This window comes from Genypterus blacodes, unplaced genomic scaffold (assembly GCF_046128005.1).
Source record: "Genypterus blacodes isolate CSIRO-AG114 ecotype Tasmania unplaced genomic scaffold, CSIRO-AGI_Gbla_v1 ptg000008l_1, whole genome shotgun sequence".
In the NCBI taxonomy this organism is placed as follows: Eukaryota; Metazoa; Chordata; class Actinopteri; order Ophidiiformes; family Ophidiidae; genus Genypterus; species Genypterus blacodes.
In genome coordinates, this window is record NW_027466822.1 from 615,742 (window position 1) to 642,430 (window position 26,689).

A 26,689-nucleotide genomic window follows, 5' to 3' on the forward strand; every position below is an offset into this window, starting at 1 on the left:
GATTTCCATCCAAAATGAACCTGCAGGGGGAAGAAGCTTTCCACATGCTACAGTCGGTTGTGATCGGCCAAAGAAACCAGAACCCAACACAAACTCTGACCGACAGACTAATTGAATTTTTACTTTTTTTACATAAAGAGTGTTGTGTCATCGTTATCATTTGTACACGTATACCTGAACTGCCCCCGTAGCCTGAGCTGGCCGAGTCCTCTGTGATGCTGTGTAGCTGACACACTCCGGAGTCTTCGGCTGCCATATGCATTGGCTTGGTCAGTAGGAACTTCCTGGTAAGTAACACAGATGCAGACTAAAGTTACAGTTGACTCTTTGCACAGTTGTGAGTGCATTTAAAGTATGTCAAAAGACCTCGAAAAAGGATGTGAGACATGTTTCTTACTTGTTGGTGTTGCTCTCTGTCAGTAACCAACGGTCCTCTGCCACCAGGAAGACTGACTTTAGGTTGATGGGCAGAGAGATGGAGTGAACCTGACCCTCCAGCACATCCAGCACCTCTAGCTGGTTGCTATAGTAATACCCATAGACACACAGGTGAGAGGTTAATCGAGTGTATGACTGAGCAGTATTACTCCTATAGTGTTGTTGATGGTGTAGATGAGCCTAACTTACCCATTGTCTTTATAGAAGAGGAGCCAGTTCTTGTGGGCAAAATCACTGCACATTTTATAGCTTTCCTAGAAAAGAATTCAACCAATAAATCAATTAACACCACAGATGAACTTCAAACAAGGGTCAAGTTACAAGGGTTGACTGAAAAGTTCTGAGCCAGTTAGACTTGACAATCAGCTAATTCTAATTTTTTTTTTTAAAGGAAGTAATATTATTCTTTAGGTAAACGTCCATTGCGTTCAATTGAGCTGCTGTATAATTATGCCATGCTCTTTCATTAGGACAATACAGCTGCATATACATGGGCTGACAACATGGCTGAACCATCATCGAGGCATCAGATGATGACATCATATGCAACACCTATGAGTAAGATACAATTTTAGGCTCAGAACTTATCAGTCACGCTTTGTACTATGTGAGATTTATAACGCATCCCTTCTTTGTGACCTCTGACCTGTTGTTCCTTGCTGCTCCACCAACCAGAGGCTTTGGCAGAGGGCTGATCGCTGTCTGGAGACAGCACGAGCCTCCGAACGGCGCCCGTTACCAAGTCCACATGCAGCACTGTATTACTCTGACAGACAAAAAAAAGAAAGATTGGGATGGAAATTACAGTGGCTGAGTGGAATCGGACTTAAAAATGATGTTGAAATGTGCTTATCTCTCAGGAAAGCCACAACAATAGCTTTAGCAGGAAAACACAATGGATTTCCAGTGACAATGGAAAACCCAATGATGACTCAAGTGCTATTATTTCCTGAATCTAATAAATGATCATCTAGAATGACAAAGTTAGTTATTAATGATCCCCTACTTATTTTGATAAAAGCAACCTCAACATAAATATCTGTCAACTTCTGTCTCATCTTCTTAGCCTTAATCAAATTTGGTTTAAGGCGGCACTACGGTGTTACAACCGTTACTCTTGACAGAGTCTTCATACGGCTTTTTGTAGAAGTTCCTACCTCAGCCAACAGAGGGCTCACTTGTCCAGTAAAGATATCCTGCTTCACTGTCTCTCTGTGTTAACTTTCCTCTGCACTGAAAGTTTTTTCACCTAAACCCTTTCTGTTTTGCAAGAGATGTTAACGCGCGTGTGTGTGTGTGTGTGTGTGTGTGTGTGTGTGTGTTCGTTTTACTCAGATCAGTTGCGCAAGAGGGATATCTTAGTTTGTGTGTACCCAGCGTGTTGGTTAAACTTGGCCGAGGCTTTCACGGATGACGCACTAGTTCTTCATCTTCCATTGGCTTTTATGAGGGGGAGCCACAGGGGAGCCGGCCTGGGGTCTAGGCTGCCCTGCTCCGCACTAATAGTTTCCTTATGGTCTCCCGCCGCTGACATACACTCCACGGCACTGTAGACTGGCCGAGTTATTCAGAGACAGGCTAACCCCATTTCCTGATTCTAAACATACACTGGCCTTGGTAGGAGTGTGTGAGAATGTGTGTGTATGTGTGTGTCCCCTCTGGCAGGCCAGGTTGGTTCTTTGAAGTGTGCCTTTGATTTTGTTTGTCCTTGTGTAAGTGAATGTATGTATATATGCACATTTATGTGTCTACTAAAGTCTGCATCCCAATTGGTGTGCATATGTGTGTATACGCGTTAGGAATATGGTGAGAGTGTGTGTGTTTTGTTTTATTTTTCTGGAAGAGCATTGACCTGTGAATGAACTTGCTGTTGTCTGGACCTTTTCAATCGTAGACAGACGCAACACGATCCATCAGTGTGGTATTTTTAGAAGTCCTCCTCTTGCCTAATATGCACCAGCTGTATGGAGCTCCGCTGGTCGGACCAATAGCTAACATGTATTGTTCTCGTCTCGCGCTCTCCTGTCATAAGACCAGATAGACCAGGGTCTTATGAGGTAAGAGACATGAAACAGGGAACAACCGCCAACCACCGGGCATTTAAACCCGACAGCACGCAGTAAGTGATGAATGCCTAAATTTCACTTTGGGCAGAATGTGTGGTCATCCTAAAAAAAGCAGTCAGTGTTGCAGTCGCAGCAAGTAAACATACGATGCACAAGTCACTAAACAAGGGCATCAGAGGACAAACCGATGCTTTTCTTAGCACTAACAGCGTGTGCATTGGCTCGTTTTACTACGCTTCCCTCAGACTACTATTTCCACATCATTCAGGAAACAGTAAAACATCTCTGCCGTGCGTACACATCAATGACGTGCGCACAATATTTCCATATCGCTCACATTTAGCCTGCAGATGTTGTTTTCATTCATGTCTGCTGGGTTTGTTTGATGGTTTGCAGGAAATGATTGTGGTGCGAGTTTGACTAAACCTGGTACCAAGAGGCAGAAGCAGCAACTGTGAATTTGGGCATTGTCCAATAATCTCATGACACCGCTACAAAGACTTCCAATAGATTTCTTTAGGATTCTTGTCTGGATCTGGACCATTATCCTTATCTAGATCCTGGATGATGATTCTGCTTTGCATACTAAGGGTGCAGATGTCTCTCTTTATAATACTTCAAGAGATACTGCTTGTGTACTACAGCTTCTTATTTCTCTTTAAAGACAGCACATTTTATACACAAGGACCTATAAGTATAACGACAAAGGCTTGATAGTTTTCTTTCAGGACTTTCACTTACTCTGATTACTTGTTCAGTTCTCTCTACTGCCTTAATCTAATCTACATCCCCTACAGTGACAACATCATTTCCCCCCTGAGGATTAATAAGGTTTCACTGAGTATAATCAAATCGTCATGCAATTGTAGAAGCTTGTCCTTTGTGTGTGTGTGTGTGTTTGTGTAAGCCAACCTGCTCCTCGTGCAGCACCACCTGTCCATCCAGGGGACCTCCAAGGGCAGCGATGGTCACAAATGGCTGCCAGACTCCACTGATGGTCCTGGGGAAGACATCATACAGCTCCATGCAGTGGATTGTGTCACCGCGCTCCTTCATGGCGTACAGGGACACTGGGTTACACGTGGCCACGTACACAGTGTCTGTGAGCCAGAGGGAAGTTAGTGAGACTGGATATTGTATGATGCATGTGTGTCTATATACTGTACATCAATTACAACAAGTCCTAAAGTTCCTGTTTGTTATTGTGTGGAAAGTTACATATGAATGTCCATGATTTATTTTATTAATGGGAGTGAACATTTCCCTTTTATGCTTGGATTCTTCCTTCCTATCCATCAAATCTTGTTCTCTAATATGCCCTTAAATGACTCTATAAAACCTGAGACGCAACTTTATGTGCAACAAAGCTGGAAGTGTGGAACTGTGTGTGTGTGTGTGTGTGTGTGTGTGTGCATGCGTGTGTTTATACCATCTTTGGTGGCGACATCGCAGATGATGTTAACTTCGTTCATGGGAATCTGCCAGTGGGCTTTCTCCTCACTGAAGCTCAGGGCTCTGCTTTCCTGTCTGTTGCAGGGGTAGCCCTGGACACGCAGGAAGACCGGCCCCTGGAAAACACAGGACACACATTTCAAATACACACTCCCAAAGTATGCACGTCAGCCTAGTGTTTGATGTCAGTGGTTAAGACTCTGTGTGTAAAACTTTGTTTGACCATCTAACGTAACAGCTAGTGCCACTACACAACTCCCTTAGTGTTATGCACTATTTCAGCACATGGGAGACATGTGATGGTAACGTGCTGCTCATTACCATTTGACCTCCATCAAATATGATTACCTTGACGTCTATGGGGTGTGACTCGGTAGGACAGAGGAGCTTTCGGCGCGCGTTGACTCCTTGGTTTATGGTCCAGTATCCGGTCATCTTCGCCTCTGGCAGGGGCAACCTGAAGGTTAAAGGTCATGTAGTGAACTTCCTGGCGTAGGGATTTGAGTTATTTGCCAACTAAATAACAAGTTTTACTTTACTTATGACACCACAGATATGTGCAGAAACAGTAAAGTAACCATTACAACATAAAGAGTTAAACCTGCTATGTGTGTTTGTGCTGCAGCTTAAAGAATCACAAGCTCAGAAGATCAACATACAAGCATGTTCAGGATCTTCAAATGGCTGTAGCCTTGATTCATATATTTCCAGCAGCTAAGCAGACATTATTGAAACTGCATTTTCCCGGCATTGTGACAGTGACTTGAGTGAGTTGCTCATTGGCAGTAATGATGTAGAAATAGGAAATTGCAAGACAAAACTGAGGAGACGGGAGCCGACTTTGTGTAAATCTCTGTCTACTCAGCTTGTTGTGTCTGTGCAGATGTTCACTGGTCTTCCCATGAATCATTGCTGGGTTTTGGCCACAGCCTCATGGATTCCAGGTGGGGTGAGAGATGAGACACAACCACACCACACAGCAAATCCAAGAGGATATAAAGTTTGGAGGGCGGAGCGTACTCTATCCATAAACATTTCTATGAATGGAAATGCCTGACACATGAGAGAATCTCTTTCTACTTTTCCATGTCCAAATTTGGGAAGCGAGAGGCTAAATATTTGCTTTTATGTACACACGATCCTGCGGGTAAACCAGCTAGTCCATAACTAAACTGTTCAAGATGGGTATCAAATCATAAAAACATGAATCCCAAGTAAACAAAATGTTAAAATATGTAAACAAATGTAATATCAAACAGATATGCAATATAATTACACGCATAACTGTCGGAAGGAAAATACTTGTTTCTGCTCTGCTTGGCTCTCAAGAATCTACTTGAGAGATTCATAACACAACATTTATGAAAATAGTTAGAATAAAATGACAGGAGACTGAAGAAACAAATATTTTCCTTTATTTAGAGAGAAGGCTTACATAACGACACAATGTATATTCTCTGCTATCCTTCTGTCATGGAAAAGGTGATGTAAACTGATGATGATCTAAACAGCTTCAGTTAATACTTGCAACCAATGAGGAGACTTCATGGAAGTCCAAAGGTTAAATCCAGTCTGAATGGAGCTATAGGGCCAAATACAACATCGGCCAGTTTCAAGGAATTCAGGATCTGACTTCTAAAACTAAAAATATGCGAAAATCACAGAATGAAGCCGAGCCAATAAGGGGAGAGCGACGGAACTACCTTACTTCTTAAGGCCACAACTCAGATTTCATACAATTTGTTAACTTTGATTCTTTCAACAACTCACTTAAAATTTTAGCTTTAATTATAGATGTGTGCTTTAATGTGTGTTTTAACAACACCTTGGTCAATGTGGGCTAAAAGGATTTGGATCCTGATATTAAATATTTATGGCATTTATGTAGCACTCTTCTCATCTCTGCTATAGTAATAAATTAGCATAGCTATTTTTAACGTCAATTATCTGAATTTAGTAAAAGGCTCTAAATTAAAAGTGAAATTTGAATGTGTAAACTGTGGTTAAGTATATATACTATCTACTGTTACTTGTTCTATCTAGCATAATAAATACAAGGCATCCAACAACTCCCGCTTTAATTAAAAAACATAAACCAACATATTTCATTGTTATTAACTGGATCCTTGAGTTAGGGTCGTGGTTGTATATAGGTTGAAAAAATGGACCAGCTATAGTCGAGCTGAAGAACCATAAAGGGTTCTAGTTTGCACTTCTCCTAAGAACATAGGAGTGTCCCTCACTGTCGTTCTTCACTGGACATTACAGTCACATTCGGTTCATTGACCATGCGGGGCACAAACCAGCGTGTAAAAATACCAGTAGAGCCTCTCTAGTGGCTGTAGAGGGTGCGGTGCAAAGGGACACTGACCTTCGACCTCACTGGGGTACTAGTACCTTTGAACTTGTACTTACAAGTTCAAAGCGCCCTCTACAGCCACAAAAGACTGCCTGCAGTTGTTTTCTTGTGCTGGATAGTGCTCTCCGTGATCGTTTAAACTGAATTTGGTGTGCAAAATCAGTGGACCCCCCATTAAACTGAACAATATAACTGTACAACTGAGAGATTCTTGGCGGCCTCGTAGATGAGCAGCATGACTAACCACCAGGGGAACCTCTCTGAGAACCTGAGAAAGTGGTTGCTATGTCTTATGTGTTAGTGATGTACTCTAGGTGCCTGTCGTGTGTTTTTGTGTGTTGTGTGTCATTTCAGACTCTGGTGATCTAGTGCCTTACTCCTTTGCCAGGCTGACCGAGCTGGGCTTGGCTCCTATGGGAATCCCGTGCTTGTGCAGAGCCTCAAGCAGAACCTCCCGTGTGTCTTTGTTGTACGAGTCGAAGTCGAAGACGTTTCGCACCACGTTGGCCAAACCCTCATTGGGGAATTTCTGTTGAAAGGTGAGGAGAAAAACACAGAGTCAGAGAAGTGTGAGGGAAACAGGAGGGAGGAGGGAGGAAAAGAGGGATGCAAAGGGAAAGAGAGAAAGAGAATGGAAGGGGAGAAAGAGAGAGAAAAGGAGATCAGAGATGGAGACAAAGTTAATGTGATTTACAATTTTCACGACAGGGGTCAGTGCAGGGACGCCCCGTCTGGAATTAAGCACACTAACAGGACGGTAACATATAGCTTGACCCCAACCAAGGCAGATGAGTGCAAAGTACACAATCTTCACTCCCTAGCGGAGGCCATCTCTCTGAAACGTTGTTAATGTGGGTGAGAATTAAAGAGATATGAGCATTATTGCTTCAATAAATTGTTTGTATTGTAGAGCAACTATGCTGATGAGCTAAGCTGATAACTAAGGCATGAAGACAGGGAGGCGAGGCTATACGCTTCCATCAAACTGTCAGGAAAGATTGCAAAATGCGGGAACACCATCTAGGGTGAGAAACACAAGATTCAGTAAGTTTCATTCCCATGATGGCTCACAGCTCAGTCCCATAAAGCATGCAGAAGAATCCTCCTATCCTCAGTTAAACCCAATCTTTTAAATCTCATACATACAAAGCATGTTTCCTGTTATTGGAGATGACTCAACACAACATGTTTCATCTTTATTATATTCAAAGGATCATGTTGCCTTATTAATCAAAGTGAGTGCTTGGGCTCCTTGTCCTCTCAGTGTCCAGTCTATACACTCGCAATCATCTGCTAATACCAGTGCTGCACTGATGACAGAGCCGGACTGACCCATGACTCCTTTGGAGATCACTGATCTCAACATGCCTCATTGAGGATCCAAACTAGGATGAAGGAATGCCACATTCTCCCTAACCTCTCTGAGACTGGGCTCTTTACCGTTCCAGCCACGCCTACAAAACATCAAATAAGTGTTCAGCTCCACTCCTCAATGCTTCTTCCATGAAAGACTGTGAGAATCCTGGATGTGAGGACTGCCAACTGATCACACTGCATTTGCTCCCCATAGGACCATGAAAATGAGGTGTGTGGCCTCATCTCCTTGCATAGAAACATGTAATCTCACGCCTCAATTACTGCAATGCAGCTGGTGCTTCAACTTCAAATGATCCAGAACATGGAAGCGTGTTTGGTCTTCAACCAGCCGAAACAAGCTCATGGCGCTGCTTCTCATCTCTCTCCACTGGCTTCCCGTGGTTGCTCCGAGAAGTTCAAGTCCTTGACCCTTGCCTACAAAGCAGCCACCAAGACAGCCCCCCTCCTACCAGAACTTCATTCAGGTCTACGTTAACAAATGTATAGTTCGAGTCAACAGCCCTGATTACTAAGGGCTTATTACTTCCACATATTTAAGGCCTTGATTACACTCTGCGGGCTCCATATCGTCACACAATCAATAACAGCAGCATCTCAACTGGGTTACATCAGAAAACCCCGGCTGAATGTTAAGAGCATTGAAAAGAACGTTTGTATTGAACGGTATCGACTTCTAACAAGCGAAGGTTCACTTGTGAGCAAATGTGGAATGGTAATTACGGCCAATGCTGGCCGGTGCTGGGGAAGAATCCATTTGCATTCTGACTAGATTACCCCGCATTTGTTGCACAGCTATCAATAGCGGTGGTGACTGATGACACAACAGGTAGGCCTGAAGGGAAATCTAAATAACACCATTGAATTATTGACCTAGTGCAGATCTTCCCTTCCTTTACTCCTCTCTAAGCCCTGCCACTGTGCTCTCTGAGGGCAGAATGCACATTTTCTCTTTTTCAGAACACAGGGTGACAGGGGAATGCAACTACACTGCTTATTAATTGCACGCAAAATAGAGCTGTGTGTGTGTGTGTGTGTGTGTGTGCGTGTACTGGTGCATGTAGCCATGCACTCAAACACAGAGAAAAATGCCCCTCGCCTTTCCCAGCGATGGTAATAGCAGGGCAAGTGTAAACAGGAGGATATAGATGATGGGAGGGAACAGGAGTAGGGTGAACAGACTGTATGATCTATGTAAACACTGGACGGACAGGGGACAGCATGTGCTTTATGCTTTTGAATCACGCTGCTCTTCGCCGGCTGAAGATGAATAAATGTGCAGAGAGAAGCTACGCAGCATTAAAGCAACACGAGAATCTAGGATCTAGAAAGGTTCTCATAAGAGGTCATAACTCTGCCAAGGCTCCACCAAATAACAATTGTTGTAAATTCTTCCTCAGCAGTAACTCATCTGCACTACTTCTAAAACTTTTACAGTTTTACAGCATGGGGTTTGAACACAGGGCCCTTACTACTCACTTGTCATCCAGAGTAATAGAGAGCAGAATAACCTAGAATGATAAGACTCCATTGCTTTATGTGTGAAGAGAAACAGGGGTGTATTGTGGGTTACAAAATGATTCTTTCTGATTGAGATAGGGCGTAATACTGTCGAAGAAATGGCTAAAATATGGAAAATCTCTCTGTGACTCTCTTACTATGGATTGACACCCACATTAGATGGCTTCTTCCCTGAGCGATGCTTTGCCTGATGTATTGAGCAGTTAGGAAGTAAAGCGTTGTTTACTCGCCTTGGTCGCATTTTTTACCGATCGTTTTTCCTCACTGGTGACCTTAGGAAGACCGTTTAAGTTGTTTGTAATGACTATCTGCCAATACTGATTGGAGCTTAATTGATCAGAGCAATGGTGAAAGACAGATGGTGTGTGTGGAAAAGACGGGGGACGCAGTGAAACTCTGGAGAACAGACAACTGAGTGGGAGTACTTTGAAACTCAAATGGGACACAGAGTACTTCTCTAGCAGTAGAAAATATTATCTGTTATGACGTCTTTTTCTCTATTTCTATTTATATGATCCCCCCCACCCGAGACTCATTCTTTCTCCTGATGTCTGTCTCTGTTTTCGCATCTCTCAGCTTCTACCTTGAACTCCCGTGCCTCATATTTTATTCAGACTAAGTGAAAAAGAATTCACAAGACAAAAACAGAAGAGGGGGAAAAAAGAGAGACGGCGAGGAGCTCCTACAAATAGAGCGACGGGAAATTACAAACAGAGCCCCCAAGAGAGGAACCCTGTCACAGCTGTGTTATGAGGAAACCCTTGTGTAATATCCACATTGTTACCAAGCATTCATCTAGGATTTAAATGTCAGGACTTAATGAATAATAATAGAACAACAGCTGTGTGGTGCATAACTAACCGTGTGTCGTTTGTTACCTGGAGGTGCTTGACGATGTTGACCACCTCTCGTGTGGAATAAGGATAGCTGATGGTGCCCTGGTCAGCCATGGACCTCAGCTCTCCAAAGGCAGCCACCAGCTTCTGGAGGGTGGCGTCCGGAACGTCGGGACCGTACTGCTTCAGCATAGCCAGCTCGGCCTGCGGTTTGGGATTGTCAACAGCGTGGCAGCTGAAGATGTCGCCTGTTCAGAGGACCAAAAAAACCTGTTATCCTTTTTTTATGAAGCCTAAGTTGCACACTTGGGGGTCGTCTGTATAACGATTTAAGGGCCTCTTTCAGTAGGACAACATAAAAATAGAAAGATGATGTCATCACCTGTTAGTGTGAGTATGTGTGTGTACATATATACACACCTAGAGCTCCAAAGAAGTCATTCCCCAAGAAAGGAAAGCCAGGTCGGTTAGCCAGCACCATCATTCTGAAGTCTGGATGCATGGTTATGGTGTTGGTCCTCCCCTTGGCCTCCTGCGGGTCTTAGGAATAAAGAAAGTCTTATTTAGCATAATGACAACACACACCCTCCCACACAAATAGTCCGTCTCGACTCCACTTTTGGTTTCTCACGTTTTTTGATGTGTTCTGACCTCACATTTACCACTGCTGTCTCAATAGTGTTTGAGTTTGAAGTTTGTGTTTTTGAACTCTCAGAAGGGTTGTGTTTACATTCCACAGGGAAGGGAAGAGCCTTTCTGGTTTAGAGAAGCTGTGGTTTGATGAAGTGGATAAACTATGTATTTACAGTCCAAAATCTACTGGTACCTGTCCATAAAGGCTTTTATCCTAAGCCTCCTTTAATGGAGTTCATCTGAATTTTTTTTTTAACATGTGTTTTGTCTATTGGAACATCCAATCCTGCACTCATCCATTTAGCGCACTTGTCTCTGTCTGCACACGGTATCTGGGACATGTCTACTGTCACCGTGTTAAACCGCACACGTGTGTACAAATGTGTGTGCGCGTTGGTGTGGGTTTACACCTGAGACTATTCTGCGGCCGTCTGCCAGAATCATCTCGCCGCTCTCCACCAGGGTTTTCAGAATGCAGGTGACATTTGTGGGAGCTTTGTCGGCCTCATCAATCACCAATATGTGGCCGTGTTTCACTGCCTTCACCTGGATAAGCAAGCAAAGACAAACGCTCAGACACAAACGCAAATGCAAGACAAATCCATATTAGCTGTTTGACAGAAATTGTCCCTCTGATCTCAATGACAACTCATGGAATGATCCTCATGCTGATGATGCTTGTGCTGTTTGAGCTCTGTTCTGGTTAAACATGATCCAAGTTCTGCATGCGATACTGTGGATCATCACTTGTTTGTATCTTGAAGGAATCTTTAACACCACTCTCTAACACATTGAGTGTGTGTGTGTGTGTGTGTGTGTGTGTGTGTGTGTGTGTGTGTGTGTGTGTGTGTGTGTGTGTGTGTGTGTGTGTGTGTGTGTGTGTGTGTGTGTACTGACCAGAGGCGAGTCTTCATACAGGATGATGCCGTCTCGGACTGAGGGCTGCAGGGTCAGAGTCTGCACTGTTGTATCCCTGGTAGAGCAGAAACACAATATGAAGTGAATAATACTAAAGTACATTAAAACGCTCTTTGCCTTTAAGTATCCAAATAAATAATAGGAATACAAATCTTTTTACAGCTTTACGTGGAGGATTCTGCCCAACATTGTTAAGGAGACATTCAGAAACATCTTAGATTTTGCTGGATAGATACATAGTAGGTCACTGTCGAGGCACGTCAGGCTGGAGCTGTACAAGCAGACGGTGGCTACAAATGGACTGACATGCATCTTCAGTACATTTCCATTTAAATTGTGACCTGTTTTGGTTGATCTGAATTCTGGGATGCGGGCAACTGAACAAGGCAATCAGTAACACTGCAGTGGGGTTCAACAGGTCAGGTTCAACTGAAATGTAATACTGAAGGATTCTCCCCAATGACTGATTCTCCAGTGTGTGGTTTAAGATCCCACTCACCATGAATACTGACGTAAACTCTAACCCCCCATGACTCTGTACAGGATGGACTGTCTTTTTCACTCAAAATGTCTCCTCCTGCAGCCCCAATCACCCCCTACTCCCTTTTACCCTGTGGTGTGACCGAGGGACTGTCCTAGTTTCCTTGTTGGCTGGCTGCATCTCTCGGATTTTTCTGAGCCACATCTCTGTAGGCCTTCAGTCAGAGGCTCCCAAAAGCCACATGCACAGATCTTTCTTCCTCTGCGCTAATATTAGCTACTGTAACTAACCAGGCCAAAAGCACGCTCGGCTCCACTTCGACTTTCACAAGACTTTGACAAACTGCACACAGAGGCAAGCACAAAACAAACAAAGACAATTACACAAAGGATCCAATTCAGAGTGAAGATATGCATGCGGAAGTTGGATTTAATACATAAATTTGCCCTCTTCCATATTTGGATGACAGACTGGGGTGAGTTAAGCAAACAGAGGAGTGACTGAAGCTACACGGTATCTGCCAGTCAGCATCAGCGCATGGTCCTTTCCAGCCGGGAGCAGTAGTAAATCTGTATGTGCTCGAAAACATTTCTTTCTGCCTGAAAATCATGATGATCTCAGTCTCTCAGCCTGACAAGAATATTCCTGAATTCATGGTGAATCTTTTATCCATCCTAGTTCATAAGTTTCTTTGGCTTTTCTGCTTTTATGGAGTAAAACCAAGCAAAATATTTAGATGAGAAACAGGACTATCAAATTATTTGAATATCCTGAATATTTAGCAAAACACACGCTCACTCACTCTCTCTCTCTTTTTAACTCTATGTCTCCATTTTCCTGTTCCGACTCTAAATGGAGTTCTCACACTGAAGTCATCACATTCACTATTCACGGATATCATATTAATCACACAAGATTAGACGCAGGTGCTTGTTTCAAAGGCAGGGACCGGACACATGGGCAAACTTAATTCCCAGAAAGCTGAGCACCCCATGATCCTAGCAGCCTTAGAGGCCTGGAAGAGGAATGATTTTAATAATCTCAAAGCTCCTGCACATCTCAACACTTAATACATTTTTGTTTTTGTTTTGACTTAAGCATTCCAACTAACACGGCCCAGTTTCAGACACTGAATTGGCCCAGCTTCCGTTGGCTTCCTACAGAGCCTGCTCGTCTTCCACAGTTCCACAGATTTGATCTCAGGAATGTGTCCTTGCAGTGCAGATTGCATTTGCACCTGGATACTTGTGAGAGCAAAGCCATACAATCCATTCCTCAAACATTTGAATGAAGACCTGTAATCAGAGACATCAGATACAATGCCTTCTTATAGCTGCCATGACCAGAATATAGGCTCCCTCTGGCCCTGATTTATCTACACTCACCAGCGTGGCTGATTGCAGAGCTCACACAATCATCTATACAGTTGATGAGCGAGCTCATCTGACCTTGTTTCTCTGGGCCGTGATCATTACAGAGCCACTTACTATCACACGTTAACAGGGACTTTTTTTCTTGCTTTTCATTCATGTAGATCCTTGTTCTGGTGAAGAGCGGCCTGATTTACTGAGGACCAAAATAGTGTTTGACACCCTTAGATGGAAAGGCCAAGGCTGACGGGTTAGAGAGAGAAATGGTGCTCAGGCATCCTTCAAACAGGGTCAGACCGTTCTTCCTGATGTATGTGCTTTCATTCTTTCGACGCACAAACACAAAACTGCTCCACCAAAATAGCAACAGAGTTGAGGTTCTTAACAGAGTGCAAGAAAATGGCACACGGACCAAGGAAGTCTAATTCACCTGGATGAGAGACAGAAATCCTGTGACCATTACTCCCAAACAGCATAACTGACCAACAGCAGATACAAAGGACTGTGATAGAAAGTGCTTTCATATCAGGGACACTCATGAGTATCTGACATTTAATAAAAGGTTGCAATGTGAAAATGCCAGGTAGACCAGGAGACCCAATAGAGAGCTGTAAACATGTTAAAGTATGTGGAATAAGATGTTCTCAAGTGTATTTTGGACCACAATCAAGTGGATATAATCTTATATTTGGTAATGTGCCATTGAGACACACAGATCAGAATTTACTTCTCTTCTACTTTACTTCTTCTTTTTTTTGCAATTTGTTTTTATCGAAGCAAACATTGTACATGACATTGTGCATACAGTTGTAGGATATTTTGGAGATCATTTTAATATAGAAAGAGGGGAAAGAGGAGAGAGAGTGATAGAGAGAAAGAAGGAAGGTTGTATTATCACACTATTGTTGTTGTTATACGTAGACCCTGAGGTAGAGTACAAGTAGAATGGAATTCCAATGATGATGATGATGATTTAGTGCTTTTTCCCATGCTGCATTTTGTTTATCGCCATCTTAAAAATTCAACCCCTGCAGGCACGTGCAGGTTCTTTCTTGTCCTGGATTTTGGTTACTTTAAAAAGAAGATGTGGAGAGGCAATTAAAGAAAAATGTGAATGGTAAGACATGGGTCATGACCTGAAGTGTGCGTGTAGCAAAAGTGATGTACCAGAGAATTACAACCCAACTCTGAAGCTCCAAGTGACTGCTCACCTACAAGTGTAAGAAGTATCTGGAGCAGCTTCACGACGACCATAATAAATCTGCCATTTAGACTTCCACTTGCTTGTTTTGCATATTCTTCACTGTTCTGGATGTACAGTGAAAATGCATGATCTTTCTCACCTGTGGAGCTGCAGATATTCTCTGGGTCGATTCAGAAGGTGCAGAAAGCGGTCCACAATCTTATTCTTACCAACGCCCTATGGGAGGAAGCAGGTGCAAATCAACAACTGTGACAATTTAATGAAACGCGTTGCAACATTTTAACTGCTTTCCAGACAAATGCTGGAGGGATGAGAACCACAGAAGTGTCCAATCCATCCATTCTATCAGGAGGCCCCTTTGGTGTGTCGTGTTAGTAAATATGGACAGATGCTATTTTTGTTGTTACCATCTGTAAAAGCCCCACAAAACGCTTTAATCTGTCCCTCGGTTGATGGTGCTTTGTTCTGACAGGAGCTCCTCTCTGAAGCTCCCAGTGGCGTCTTACAGAGCCTGCCTGTCTTCCATGGCTGCTGAGTCTTATGGCCTGTCTGTCATGCATAAGCTGTTCGGTCAGCCTTTAATGTCCAAGCTTTAACCCTTGCATGCTTGTGAAGTCAGATTTACATGCGGATCCGCTCTCTTTCACACACACACACACACACACACACACACACACACACACACACACACACACACACACACACACACACACACACACACACACACACACACACACACACACACACACACACACACACACACACACACACACACACACACACACACGCAGGAATACACCATGTGGGAGGAGCACAGAGGGTCCGTTAGGAAGAGATCCCCACTTCCTCACACCATATTGAGCTGTATGGGGGTGGGGCTGTACAGGGGGTGAAAGGTGGGATATAAGGGGGATACCTCAGAGGGTGTGTTTCATAATGGCCTCTCCATAGTCAATCAAAGCTAATGAGGCCTACTTCACTGTGACCCATTACAGTAAAATCGAGATAGACCCACATCGGCAAATTGGAGTCTAACCTTTGTTTCTTTTACATGACATCACATAAAATGGAGATGTTCGGGAGCTGAAGGGGAAATTGTAATTAAGAGGCATCATTGTACCACTCACCTGGTTGCCCACCAAGAGGAGGTGTTCTCCTAACAAGTAGTCTTTCAACATGTCCTCCATCACCATCATGTGCTGCACAAACACAAACACAGTAACAATCAGCAGAGCCAATAGCGATGTAGACTGAACAGGTTTATGTAAAGGATTTAGGCCAGAGCCTTCTCCTTCTCGGCGCAGCCTGTGCTTTTCTCTCAGCGTTGCTTTCCAAAGACGGGACAGAAAACAGGTCATTTTGAAATAGGGCAGGGCTCTAGTTCTCCTTGTTCTTGTCCCATCCCATCCTCTTTCACAGTTATTTCATTCTTTAATAGAAGCAGGCACAGGAAGAGGGCAGAATGAGGACACAGAAAAAGAGAGTGGGATTGAGACAGATATAGAAATCTGGGTCATGTAGCATCACCGGCATTGTGAGGCTGTAGGAGTGTCATTTCTATGGCTGTTCCTTCTCTGGGTATGCTGTGGTTAACTCAAGACTGGGCTACAGCAGCCAATAAAAGAGGGATTAAACGCCTATTAAATCAGGGATACAATTTATTGCATCAACGGAACACAATTAAAGGCCATATAACCAGTAGATCCAATAAAGCTCATTGATAAAGAATAATCAGAGCTCTGCATTGGGGCCGATTGAGGGCTGTGATTAGCAACTGTGAGAGTCCTGTGTTTGGTATAGGACCTCATTTTTTACCTGTGTGTTATCATAGAAGAGGACATCTGGAACCTTCATTTTGTCATTAGGGTTATAGATGGGAGCAGATGCACTGCCGATAGTTAACACACCATCCTTCACCACACCTGGAGGCAAAACAGGAGAGGAAGTCATTTTGTTGTGTGGGTGTTTGAATGAATGACCTATTATATCTAATCCTGCTTCTTTAACCTCTGAGATTCTGAAATACAATGTTAACATGCAAGACAGAATTCTCTCGCATATTACGGAGGGTTAATATTGATACTGATTTAGTATTTAGGTGTCGGTTCACCAATACAAAATAGCACAATTTACTTTTGTGTGTCAACTTAAACAATGGAATCATCTATAACACTTGACAAATAAATGTGATGTAGAGAGATGAGTGGAACACACAGCTGGGGCCTTGATCGTTTTCCGCAGGGTTTGGTGTGTCCTGAATGGAGCAGTTGGCGAGGGTTTTCTGGAGAGAGGCACGGGCCAGGCTGGGCAGGAACCTAACAAAGAGAACGCAATGAAACCCGATTAAAAACTATACTTTGTCCGTATGAGTAATCTGAATTTGAACATGTACATGAAACCTGTGTGTGTGCGCGTCTGTGTACCTAGAGAGACAAGCCTTATTAACAGCATGAGCCACGCTCTCCTCAGGGTACTGAGAGAGACGGCGACAGATTCTCAACAGCTGCCTGGTGGAGAGAGACGAGGCCAGAGACTGTGCCTGGAAACACAAGCGCGCAGATATTCCTTACGTCACACACACTCTCCATGATGCACACAAACATGCCGTTTAACACACACACGCAGACTTACTGTGGGGTCGTTTGTCTTGCGGAGGGTGTGTGTGAGATGCAGTAGCTGCTCTGTTGCTTCCTCTGGGACATTAGGGGCCTTGGAAATGAAAGCGAAAGAGATGCACTGATGAAAATTACTAATATACTGTATGAGAGATATGGAATGCAAGTAAAAAGAATAAAAACAATGCAATGATCTGAATCTGATTTCTCCATTTAAATGGACGTCCATCTACACAATAATGTCTACAGTGATAAATCATATGGGCAAAAAAAGCTCAATCAGATTGCCTTTGCAGAGGTATGCACTGGTGTGTCTCACCAGTCCCTGTATGAGGCTGATCTCCTCTGCTCTGGCCAGCGGTGTCACAGTATGGTAGAGGAACATGGTGAGCAGCTCTGGACCCAACCACTGCTGCCCTCTGCTGCTGTTGCTACTGGTACCAGCTCCCACAACAGGGGGCTCGGCCAGGGCCAGCACCCTGAAGGACGGGTGGATCGGGAAAATTGACCTGGAACAGACACACACCCATGAATACAGATGAGTTATTCACATCAGTAGAGGAAGACCTGTCCAGACACAGAAACAGACACACAGTTCAGTCATATTCAGTGCAGCGTGTGTGTGTGTGTGTGTCCCCACTAATCTATGTCAGAGACAAGAGCAGGACTTCTGACAGCTGGCTGTGTCATCCTTTGATTTAAGAGGACAGCAAATTCCATTTTTATATGAACCAGCTCAGAAGCACATGCGCACACACACACACAGTTGCATAGCAACTTGATGGTACATTGTAATACATTTTAACATAGCCAGGTCTATGTTTGGTATGTTCCGAATACTTTGTGTTCAAGAGGATATAGAGACGTACTGGAAATGGGAGCAGTGTAATGCAAAATCACACACACACACACACACACACACACACACACACACACACACACACACACACACACACACACACACACACACACACACACACACACACACACACACACACACACACACACACACACACACACACACACACACACACACACACACACACACACACACACACACACACACACACACACACACACACACACACACCACAGGGGTGGAGGAAGAGGAAGTGGGTTTATTTCAGCCCAGACGTCCCACCACATACATCCTTCCTATAAGCTTAGGTTGGTGTTCAGGACTAATGCGCAGCATTGTGGATGTATGTGCATTTGGAGTCCAAGCATGGCAAACATTCACAGGACATTTAAGGTCATCAACAAGGGTCTGCGATGTCCAGTATATTAGTTATACGAATTGACAAATTGATCACAATGTCTCATGCCCTGATAAGAGGCTAAGTATATGTAGGAATGTCTAAGAACACTGTCCAGTCACTATTGGTCATAATGCAGAAATAGCAGAAACAACACCGTCAATTAATTTATCTGAACACCGACTTCAGACCTGTTGATACCCTGAGAGAGGGAGATGATGGCTGTTAATGGCATCTCCTTTGAGGGTGAGAGAGGATCTCATTCTGTCTTTAGTAATGCAGGAAACAACATCTTCAAAAGATGATGTCAGAAGGTATTATTTTCTTTTTGTTTTACTAGAGTCCTTTTTCCCCATGTACAGTCAGCTCCTCACTCACTGCCTCCTCAGCCATTTGTATCCAGCTCTCTCTCAGTTCCAATTATGGTACTTATGCTGATTATAGTTGTTGTCTTTTAAAAGTCATCACATCTGTCTTGTTTTGACATTTGAAGCAAATAAAGATCTAACCACGAATAAAGTATGTGTGTGTGTGTGTGTGTGTGTGTGTGTGTGTGTGTGTGTGTGTGTGTGTGTGTGTGTGTGTGTGTGTGTGTACCTCTGCTGCAGTTGCTCGTCAGAGAGCTGCAGTTGCTCCTTCAGCGTCTGGTATCTGTCCCACCTCAGCAGCCTGGTTCCATCGTACAGATCCAGCTCCCTGTCATGGAGCAACCTGGGACACGGAGCACAGAGGGAATTAGTTTGTGTGTTTGTGTGTGTGTTGAGTGTGTTTGTCATTTACAAAAACATTTCTCTCCCTCTCAAAGGCAGCAGCGGGAAACCTTATACAGGAAAACAACAGTAGCAAGAGTAGAGAACTGATACAGAACAGTAAACAAATACACAATCAGGAATGTAAGCTTACTACAGTCAGAGCCTATTTAGTTATGGCATGCATTAACAATAATTAAACTACACGCACATGCATGTTTTCTGTGTGTAAAGTGTACCTAGAGAGAACAGCCAGAGTACCCAGATTAACCCTGTGTATGCCGTCCAGCAGCAGCAGCTTGCCCTCAATGGCAGCAGTGACCAGAGGAGACGGTCTCCACGCTGTGTCTCCGTTAGGGAGCGTGTACCGTTGCTGGAGAAGATCTCTGGCTGTCATGTCCTAGAGGAGAGAAGGGCAGAGGTGGAGGAAGAGGAGGGGAAGGAAGGATTGAAAGAAGTAGGTGAGAGGGTTCAGTTTGCTGATGTTTCAACCACCACCTACTAAATCAAAGGAAGTAATGATATCAGTGGCTTCATCCGTGGGATCTTCTTCAGGAACTAGATTTCCATTTTTCCAAACACGCACACACAGTTTAACAATATCTCAGAGCAATCTGTCCCTGCTGCTAAAATTTGACATCTGTGTTTTACAGATAACAGTTAACGTCACATTTCCATCCGGGGGGAAATGTCTATGGAGCGCGGCTGTCACATTCTGTTGTCACACCACCACATCACAGCAGAGATGGCGGGTAGAGGAGGAGAGAAACTATTTGAGGTACACAATCTGTTCCTAGGCTGCAATATCTTCACTGCTACATGTTCCTCAGCAAGAAAAAAAACCCCTATATTTTCCATTATATCCTATGACAACTCCAGCAAATTTGATTCAGAATGAAGTGGAATTGTGGAGGAGCTTCTGGAGCTTCTGAACTACTCCAATTTCCTGACATTTCTTTGCATGGTGTGTAGTTTCTGGAAATCGTGTCACAAGCCAGTTGCAGGACATATCTGCCATCAGCGTGGTCGACTCGCCCCCGTCCTGAAATGGCCTCCAATCCTGTTCGCACGTGAGTATATCCAAGAATGTTACTAGAGTCTGTGCTGCATTCTGCTTCATGCGCCTGTTCTCACTCTCTATTGTGCACAATAGAGCTCACGTGTGAAAGGGGCTTAAGTCGAACACATGCTGCATTAAGGGGAAGAGGCTGCTAACCTCTAATGCGAATTAGAGCCTCGCTGTGATGCAAATTTCAATAACTACATAGCATCTACCGAGTAAACACCAACTCTATGCCAAACTGTGTCATTTGTACATGGAGAACATTTGCAGGAAATTCTGTGAGCTTCATTGCTCTCTAATCGAGCAATAGAAACTCAAGGAAACTGGACTTGTAGTTTAGGAGCAGTTGTCCTCTGACAGTCACTCAGACTTCAGGCCAGGTGACTCTTTGAGTCGCATGGGAGTCATGTGGGAGTTATTGGAGACGTTAGAGTAGAGCACCACTGTAAGTAGATCAGTTTTGTAGCAGCCACCCTGAATTAGCTTGTTCTCCTGCAACATGTATCCATTGTTGCCAAAATGTGTTCCCTTTCTTTCAGTTGTAGGTAGGCAGACGATTCTTGGCTGCATTGATCACTGAAATTCTCATTGGTTTTTTTTTTTTTTTTTTTTTTACATTTCAGCTTGTGCTCAACCCCAATTTTGTGTTTTCTGAGACAATCATGCCACACGGATTGATAAATGACACTCTGGGTCTAACGTATGTCTAATACATGAGCATTTGTGGGTTGATAAATGCAGATTTTTCTTGCTCGTTGAATCAGCAAGAAATTCAATTTAAGCATTATACTTAAACAAACAAACAAACAAACAAATAAATGTATCCAAGTACATGTCACTCCATTTCCCAAAATTGGATTCTCAGAGTTGACAAGATGAATTGCTCCACGAAGGATTCCTCAATTCCCGAAACACAAGTCACCCCTGACCTTAGCCAGCTAAAAATAGCAGCAGCATGATGCATGAATATATAAGGCCTCAGCACACCCATTTCCTGCACAATCCTCAACCAGCTTACTACATTCCAGAGGATCACACACACACACACATGCAGGAGGGATGTTTTACAACCCAAACGTTTACACCTGGACACTTTACACACTCTCGTATTCCCCGCTGCTCTCCAGCTCTGAGTCAGTGTAGGTTACTGACCTGGCAGGCGACCCGAGACTCAGGTGACTGTCATGAAATTCAGATGTGGGTCTCACAGCCACAACTCTGTCCTGTCTGGTTGTATTTGAGTTTGGATTGCAATCATAACCAAATTAAAGAATTAATCAATAACAATTATCGATCATGTCACGTTTTGAATCTGCCAGGGAGCAACCAACCGAGGAGCTGGTTATGTAACCAAAGGGAGGTGAAGCGTTCCGCATCCTTATCCACATGCTGTAAAACCATTCTGACGGGAAAATAGAGACTAATGCTCCTCAGATGAAAGGGAGTCTATTTTAAGAGGTTTCCCCCCTTCACAAAGAAAACCTTCCCTGCCATGTGCAATTCTGTCTGCCCCTCCTCTCTCCCTATTGGCGCTTTATCAAGGGGCGTCCCCTCCTTTGTTACATAACAGGTCATACACGGTGTCAGGTCAGTACTGTGGTCCGAGTGTTCCAGGGACATTGGCTCTTGTTTTCTTGTAAGTTGCTGCATTCTGGAGATGTTTGGTCTTCAGGTATCAGGTCTGTACGTCTTTGAATGAACTAATTTTCAAGACAGTTAGTTCCTGTCACACACAGAGTGCTTGTGTTTGATGGATGCTCACAGATGCAAAACAAAAAAGTAATGAAAATGGGAAATGTTACCTGGTAGAGCATGACTGGCTCTATGCTGTAACCCAGCATCTCAGCAAACTCCTTGGCAATCACCGACTTGCCACAACCCTAGAAAATACAGAACTATGATTAAAACAAAGGCCGCATTCATCATGTCCACGTATAGTATGTATACATCAGATGTTGGCTACCTTGGCTCCTATCAGGCACATGTCTTTCACCATGTGTGACTGCATCATGTCGGCCATCAGCTGGGAGTGACTTGGCGTGCTGATGAACGAGGTGCTGCTGTTAGGGGGACGGGACTCCTTGGTTCCTGCTGGGACCTGGAGTTGGATTTAGATAAGGTAGCCATTCAAAGCTGCACAATATCCAGTAAATCAGAGCTGATAAGGTTATTTAAGTACTTCCCTCTCTTTAAAGACTCATATTACTCATACCTGATTCACAGAAATGATGATGTTAGCAAGAGAATTGTTGTTTTAATGAATTTTCATAGGAGGAACAATGCTAATGACCGTACAACATAACATTAAATCACTATTTCTCCTTTGAAAACGTCCAATTATTTAGAAATGTGACGCAATGTGGACTGCCTGTCTTGAAATAAGACTTGAGTTCCAAAACCTGAGACTTTCAAAACTGTGACTTGGTCCAACATTCAGCAGGAAGGACCCAATAAATCCATAACGCCCCAACATGTCCATACATGGTCCAAACTTAAGGTTAAGATCATTACTGACTGGTACTGATAGCACTGGTACCTGAACAGTGATGTCCTTATCTGCAATGCGTACTGCGACATCAGCGTGGCCCTCAGAGCCCCGAGCCAAGGACACACTCAGGACGCTGCTGGATGCTGCCTTACGGCCACCGTCCATAAGCTCAAATCTCTACGAGAAGAAATCAATGTCAAAAACATTTAACTGTATGAAGGATTTGGTCGAAAGTCACTTACTCACATGGGACATTTCAAAAAGACTTAAATATCCTTTTAAGTGATGCTCAAACTATTTTAAAGAACTTCATGGTTAATGTAAGCACACTTAGTCACTGATATTGTTTCTCTGCAAATTGGAACACTGTGGAGATAATTGTCATTTACGTATCAGGTCTGTGGGCTTTTAAATGGACCTTTATAGATCACAAACAGACCTGATTAGTGAATGTCAAAACAAATCATAATGCTACCCACAAGGTTATTGATCAAGATAAGATGTAAATGACCTGAAAATCATGAAATTCTGCCACTTTCAGTGCCAGCATTCAGACTTCAAACACATACGTATACTGTATGTCCTTACACTGAGCACACCCTCCACAGCCGTGCGTCCTTCCTTGCCCAGGATGCTGCTATAAGGGTAAAGTCTCTGGACAAGCTGCTGGGAGGATAGCATGGGGAAGGCATTCTGCAACGACACAAAGAAGTGGAGCATTAGACGGGGATTCTCTCGCTCAGATGGAGGGACAGTCGGAAATCGGAAGGGTCTAGATTGGGTTCTCACCAACATTTGGAGGGCAGGGAGCAGGTTGTCCACAGGGAAGTCAGGAAGGCCCAATGTGGAGGATTCCTGGGAGCACAGCGTGGTTGCTAGTGACAACAGCTGAGACACCCTGACAGGTAGAAAACAGCACAAGTCAAGCAGAGTCACAGCGACTACATAGATCACCCACAAGTCAAACAATAGAGACTGCGTTTCAGTCATTGAGTTCATATTTACCTTTCTGCAGCAATATTTGGTCCTGCTGTGTACAACAGCTCCAACTGGTCCTGCAAAAAAAGGTGAGAACAGTTAACAAACAAGTATAAATGCATAACTATGGTAACTCATATACTTGATGCCAGGTTGTCAGAATGAAACAGCAACATTAAGTCAAATAATTTCCTTCTAAATGTCAGCGGGTCCTGATTTGAGTTCAGATCTGACATTGTTGCCTTTACCTTGAAGGGCAGGTAATAGATGTCTCTGGCCTGGAAGCGGGAGCGGAGAGGAGGATCCAGTGGGTTGCCTTTGTACTTGGGGACGGGAAGACCGAGAGCAATGACCCGAAACTCCTCACTTACCCGGACAATCTTCCAGGCATCCATTTCCTCTTTGGTGTGATCCTGAAAGGCACCAAGGCATAACTGAAGTCCAACTTTACCAATCATTTTAAATTTCACACATATTGACTGACTTTTTTTTGGTTTTTGTCTCAATACAGTTAGCAGCTGTGGTTATAATGAATCACTTCATAATTGTGCTACAAAATGGCAAAGATTTCTCCTTATTTTTCAATTTCTAAACCAGATTTTCCTATAACGTGCGTTGGAGCACTACGATCTCATATTTCACACCTGTAGGAGCTTGTCGTAGCGCTCGGATGACATGAGGAAGCGTCCGTCCTCCAGCTGCATCTCTCTGTTCTCCAGCAGGTTGTTGAGAACGGGCAGGACGTTTCTCTCGGCTTTCTCCAGCCCCTCCAGGACGAGGACGCGGCCCTGCGTCGCCGCTCTCACAGCACACTGGGGACAGAGATGTGAGAGGTAGAAACCAGTAATTTCACCCGATCAATACTGCAGAAATCCTTAAGCGTGTGGGCAAAGACGTCGGGTTATCGAACAGCTCCGAATCAATTTAACCGTCGGGTGAATCTGCTACTCCGTCGTCGAGCACAACCTCTGACCTGTTACAGCACTAACTGGCCTCAAAGCTTCAGTTAGAGCATTAAGACATAGAGCGACTCATGCCAGCCAGGCTTTAAAAACAATATGAGTTTGCCATTAAGTCTTTCCTGAGGATGTCCTCAGCTTATTGTGTTCAGAATGGCCTCCAAAGTCACAAAACAAGCTTCAAAACAGTTCGTCAATGTTGTTTTTGGACGGCCTATTTACAACAACCAAATGTGGCATGGAAGTTAGTTCTACTTCATTTATACAGTGTATATTTCTTTGTGTGCGCGCATGCATGAAGGAAAGGGAGTGTGTGTGTGTACTCACGTGCGCGTGTGTACTGCATATGGGTGTGTGTGTGTCGGTGCACATTTCTGAAGAAATCAAAAAGCACATATGACGTCAAGAGGCAGGAAACCCGAGTCGTCTGGGTGGACCGCAGAGCGAGTGGCCATGTAATTAGGTTAACATGTAAATACGTGGCAGGTTGTGTGGGAAGCGGAGTCATAAAACTATAGTCGGGACCAGATGCTCTATATTTAACTCCCGATCCATTTTCAGCACCAACGCTATAATCAGATAATTGTTAGAAATGTAAGTGACGCACGATGGGAGACAGAAGGGGGAAACACAGGCCGCTCTTGTTTTGAGTCCCGACACCGACCCTGCAGAGAGAAGAACCGCATCCTTCCACATACTGAGGACTCTGACCCAGTGGCACTGACCAGATGAGGTCTAATATCTGGACCGAGATGTTTCTCCTCTCTGTCTCGCGACACATTTAGTCTCCATGACTTCGACACGCTCCACACATCCGCCTCAGTTGTTTGTGCAGCTGATAAATGCCTTGGGGTTTTGCGATTTAAAATAGACCTGTTTCTATTTTTCATCCTGCGGGTGCAGTTTTGTGTTGATTCAGTATAAACTTGACTCTTTCATGCACCCAATAAAGCATATTTGATGTTTTTATTTATACTGCTGACAGTTATTTTCTGGCCAGTTGCAATTTAACCCTTTCACCTGTAAAATATCTTCAGTATCACAAGGGAAAAGTCACACTGTATAACAATACTGTGTATTATCTGTTCCGATACTTCCTATATAAAGAATGTGAAGCTTACAGTTGGTGAAATAATCCCAGATTCTGTGTGTTTCAACGACGTTTGGCCACTCAACAGGAGTTTAATGATGCTCTTAGAAGGTGAAGCTCCATCCTCCTGACCCTATCAATTACATAAGAATGCTGCAGGGGCTAACGATTAGATTTCGCTGTGTTATCGTAGACGTTCGGCTGCGGCAGAGGTGGGAAGCTTTTTATTATTGAAATGGAGTCTACTTGCAGGGTGGGTTTGAGGTTAGCTGCCTGACATAAGAGCAGGCAAACTGAAAGGAGGAGGTTGGAGGTGGCAAGGAAGAAGACAGGGCTGTGATTACTCGCATCCTCGTGACTATATCCATCCTTTGTGTGTACTTATAGGGGGGCGGGGGGGAGGAGAGCTCAGTTTGAAGGAGGAAGGGATAAAGGAGGAAGAAACAGAGCTCAGAGAAACAGAGAGAAGAGCGGAAGAATGGTAAGCACGGGGACCGACGCGTTAAGTCTGAATGTAGGGCTGCAAATCAGCCCAGGGCCCAGAGGAAAACACGGCTGTTCTAATTAACACACACACACACACACACACACTCACACACAAACACACACCTCCTTCCACCCTCATTCCCATATACTCTAAAAAAAGAAAATTTTGGTAACATATCACTTCACGATTTAAATCCCTCACACACAAACAAGTGCAACAAGAAGAACGCACACCCACACATTAGCGAACTACATCTCCTACGGCACCGGAAAGCCGCCACGAGCCTACTGACGCCAACACACACACCAGCTCCTCGTCTCATTAGATGGCACGAAATTCCAGGCGATTCGAA

At 43.9% G+C, this 26,689-nt stretch overlaps 1 protein-coding gene across 2 annotated transcripts in view; it reads right to left on the minus strand.

The window, feature by feature from the left end:
• vwa8 (von Willebrand factor A domain containing 8) overlaps window positions 1-26,689 on the minus strand; it is a 52,571-nt gene that overhangs the window by 20,981 nt on the left and 4,901 nt on the right. For both annotated transcript variants that reach the window (XM_076155425.1, XM_076155418.1), the window contains exons 5-33: window positions 24,446-24,613; window positions 24,050-24,214; window positions 23,829-23,878; window positions 23,613-23,721; window positions 23,412-23,516; window positions 22,872-23,000; window positions 22,299-22,433; window positions 22,138-22,215; window positions 19,512-19,672; window positions 19,121-19,234; window positions 17,587-17,776; window positions 17,284-17,361; window positions 17,076-17,191; window positions 16,867-16,967; window positions 16,468-16,574; window positions 15,780-15,851; window positions 14,792-14,868; window positions 11,577-11,652; window positions 11,090-11,225; window positions 10,467-10,586; window positions 10,089-10,294; window positions 6,693-6,844; window positions 4,305-4,413; window positions 3,934-4,072; window positions 3,417-3,604; window positions 1,085-1,204; window positions 628-692; window positions 398-523; window positions 175-284 (exon numbers count right to left, since the gene is read on the minus strand). In XM_076155425.1, coding sequence (XP_076011540.1) covers window positions 175-284; window positions 398-523; window positions 628-692; window positions 1,085-1,204; window positions 3,417-3,604; window positions 3,934-4,072; window positions 4,305-4,413; window positions 6,693-6,844; window positions 10,089-10,294; window positions 10,467-10,586; window positions 11,090-11,225; window positions 11,577-11,652; window positions 14,792-14,868; window positions 15,780-15,851; window positions 16,468-16,574; window positions 16,867-16,967; window positions 17,076-17,191; window positions 17,284-17,361; window positions 17,587-17,776; window positions 19,121-19,234; window positions 19,512-19,672; window positions 22,138-22,215; window positions 22,299-22,433; window positions 22,872-23,000; window positions 23,412-23,516; window positions 23,613-23,721; window positions 23,829-23,878; window positions 24,050-24,214; window positions 24,446-24,613 — 3,502 coding nt within the window. The remainder of the gene's footprint in view (window positions 1-174; window positions 285-397; window positions 524-627; window positions 693-1,084; window positions 1,205-3,416; window positions 3,605-3,933; window positions 4,073-4,304; window positions 4,414-6,692; window positions 6,845-10,088; window positions 10,295-10,466; window positions 10,587-11,089; window positions 11,226-11,576; window positions 11,653-14,791; window positions 14,869-15,779; window positions 15,852-16,467; window positions 16,575-16,866; window positions 16,968-17,075; window positions 17,192-17,283; window positions 17,362-17,586; window positions 17,777-19,120; window positions 19,235-19,511; window positions 19,673-22,137; window positions 22,216-22,298; window positions 22,434-22,871; window positions 23,001-23,411; window positions 23,517-23,612; window positions 23,722-23,828; window positions 23,879-24,049; window positions 24,215-24,445; window positions 24,614-26,689) is intronic.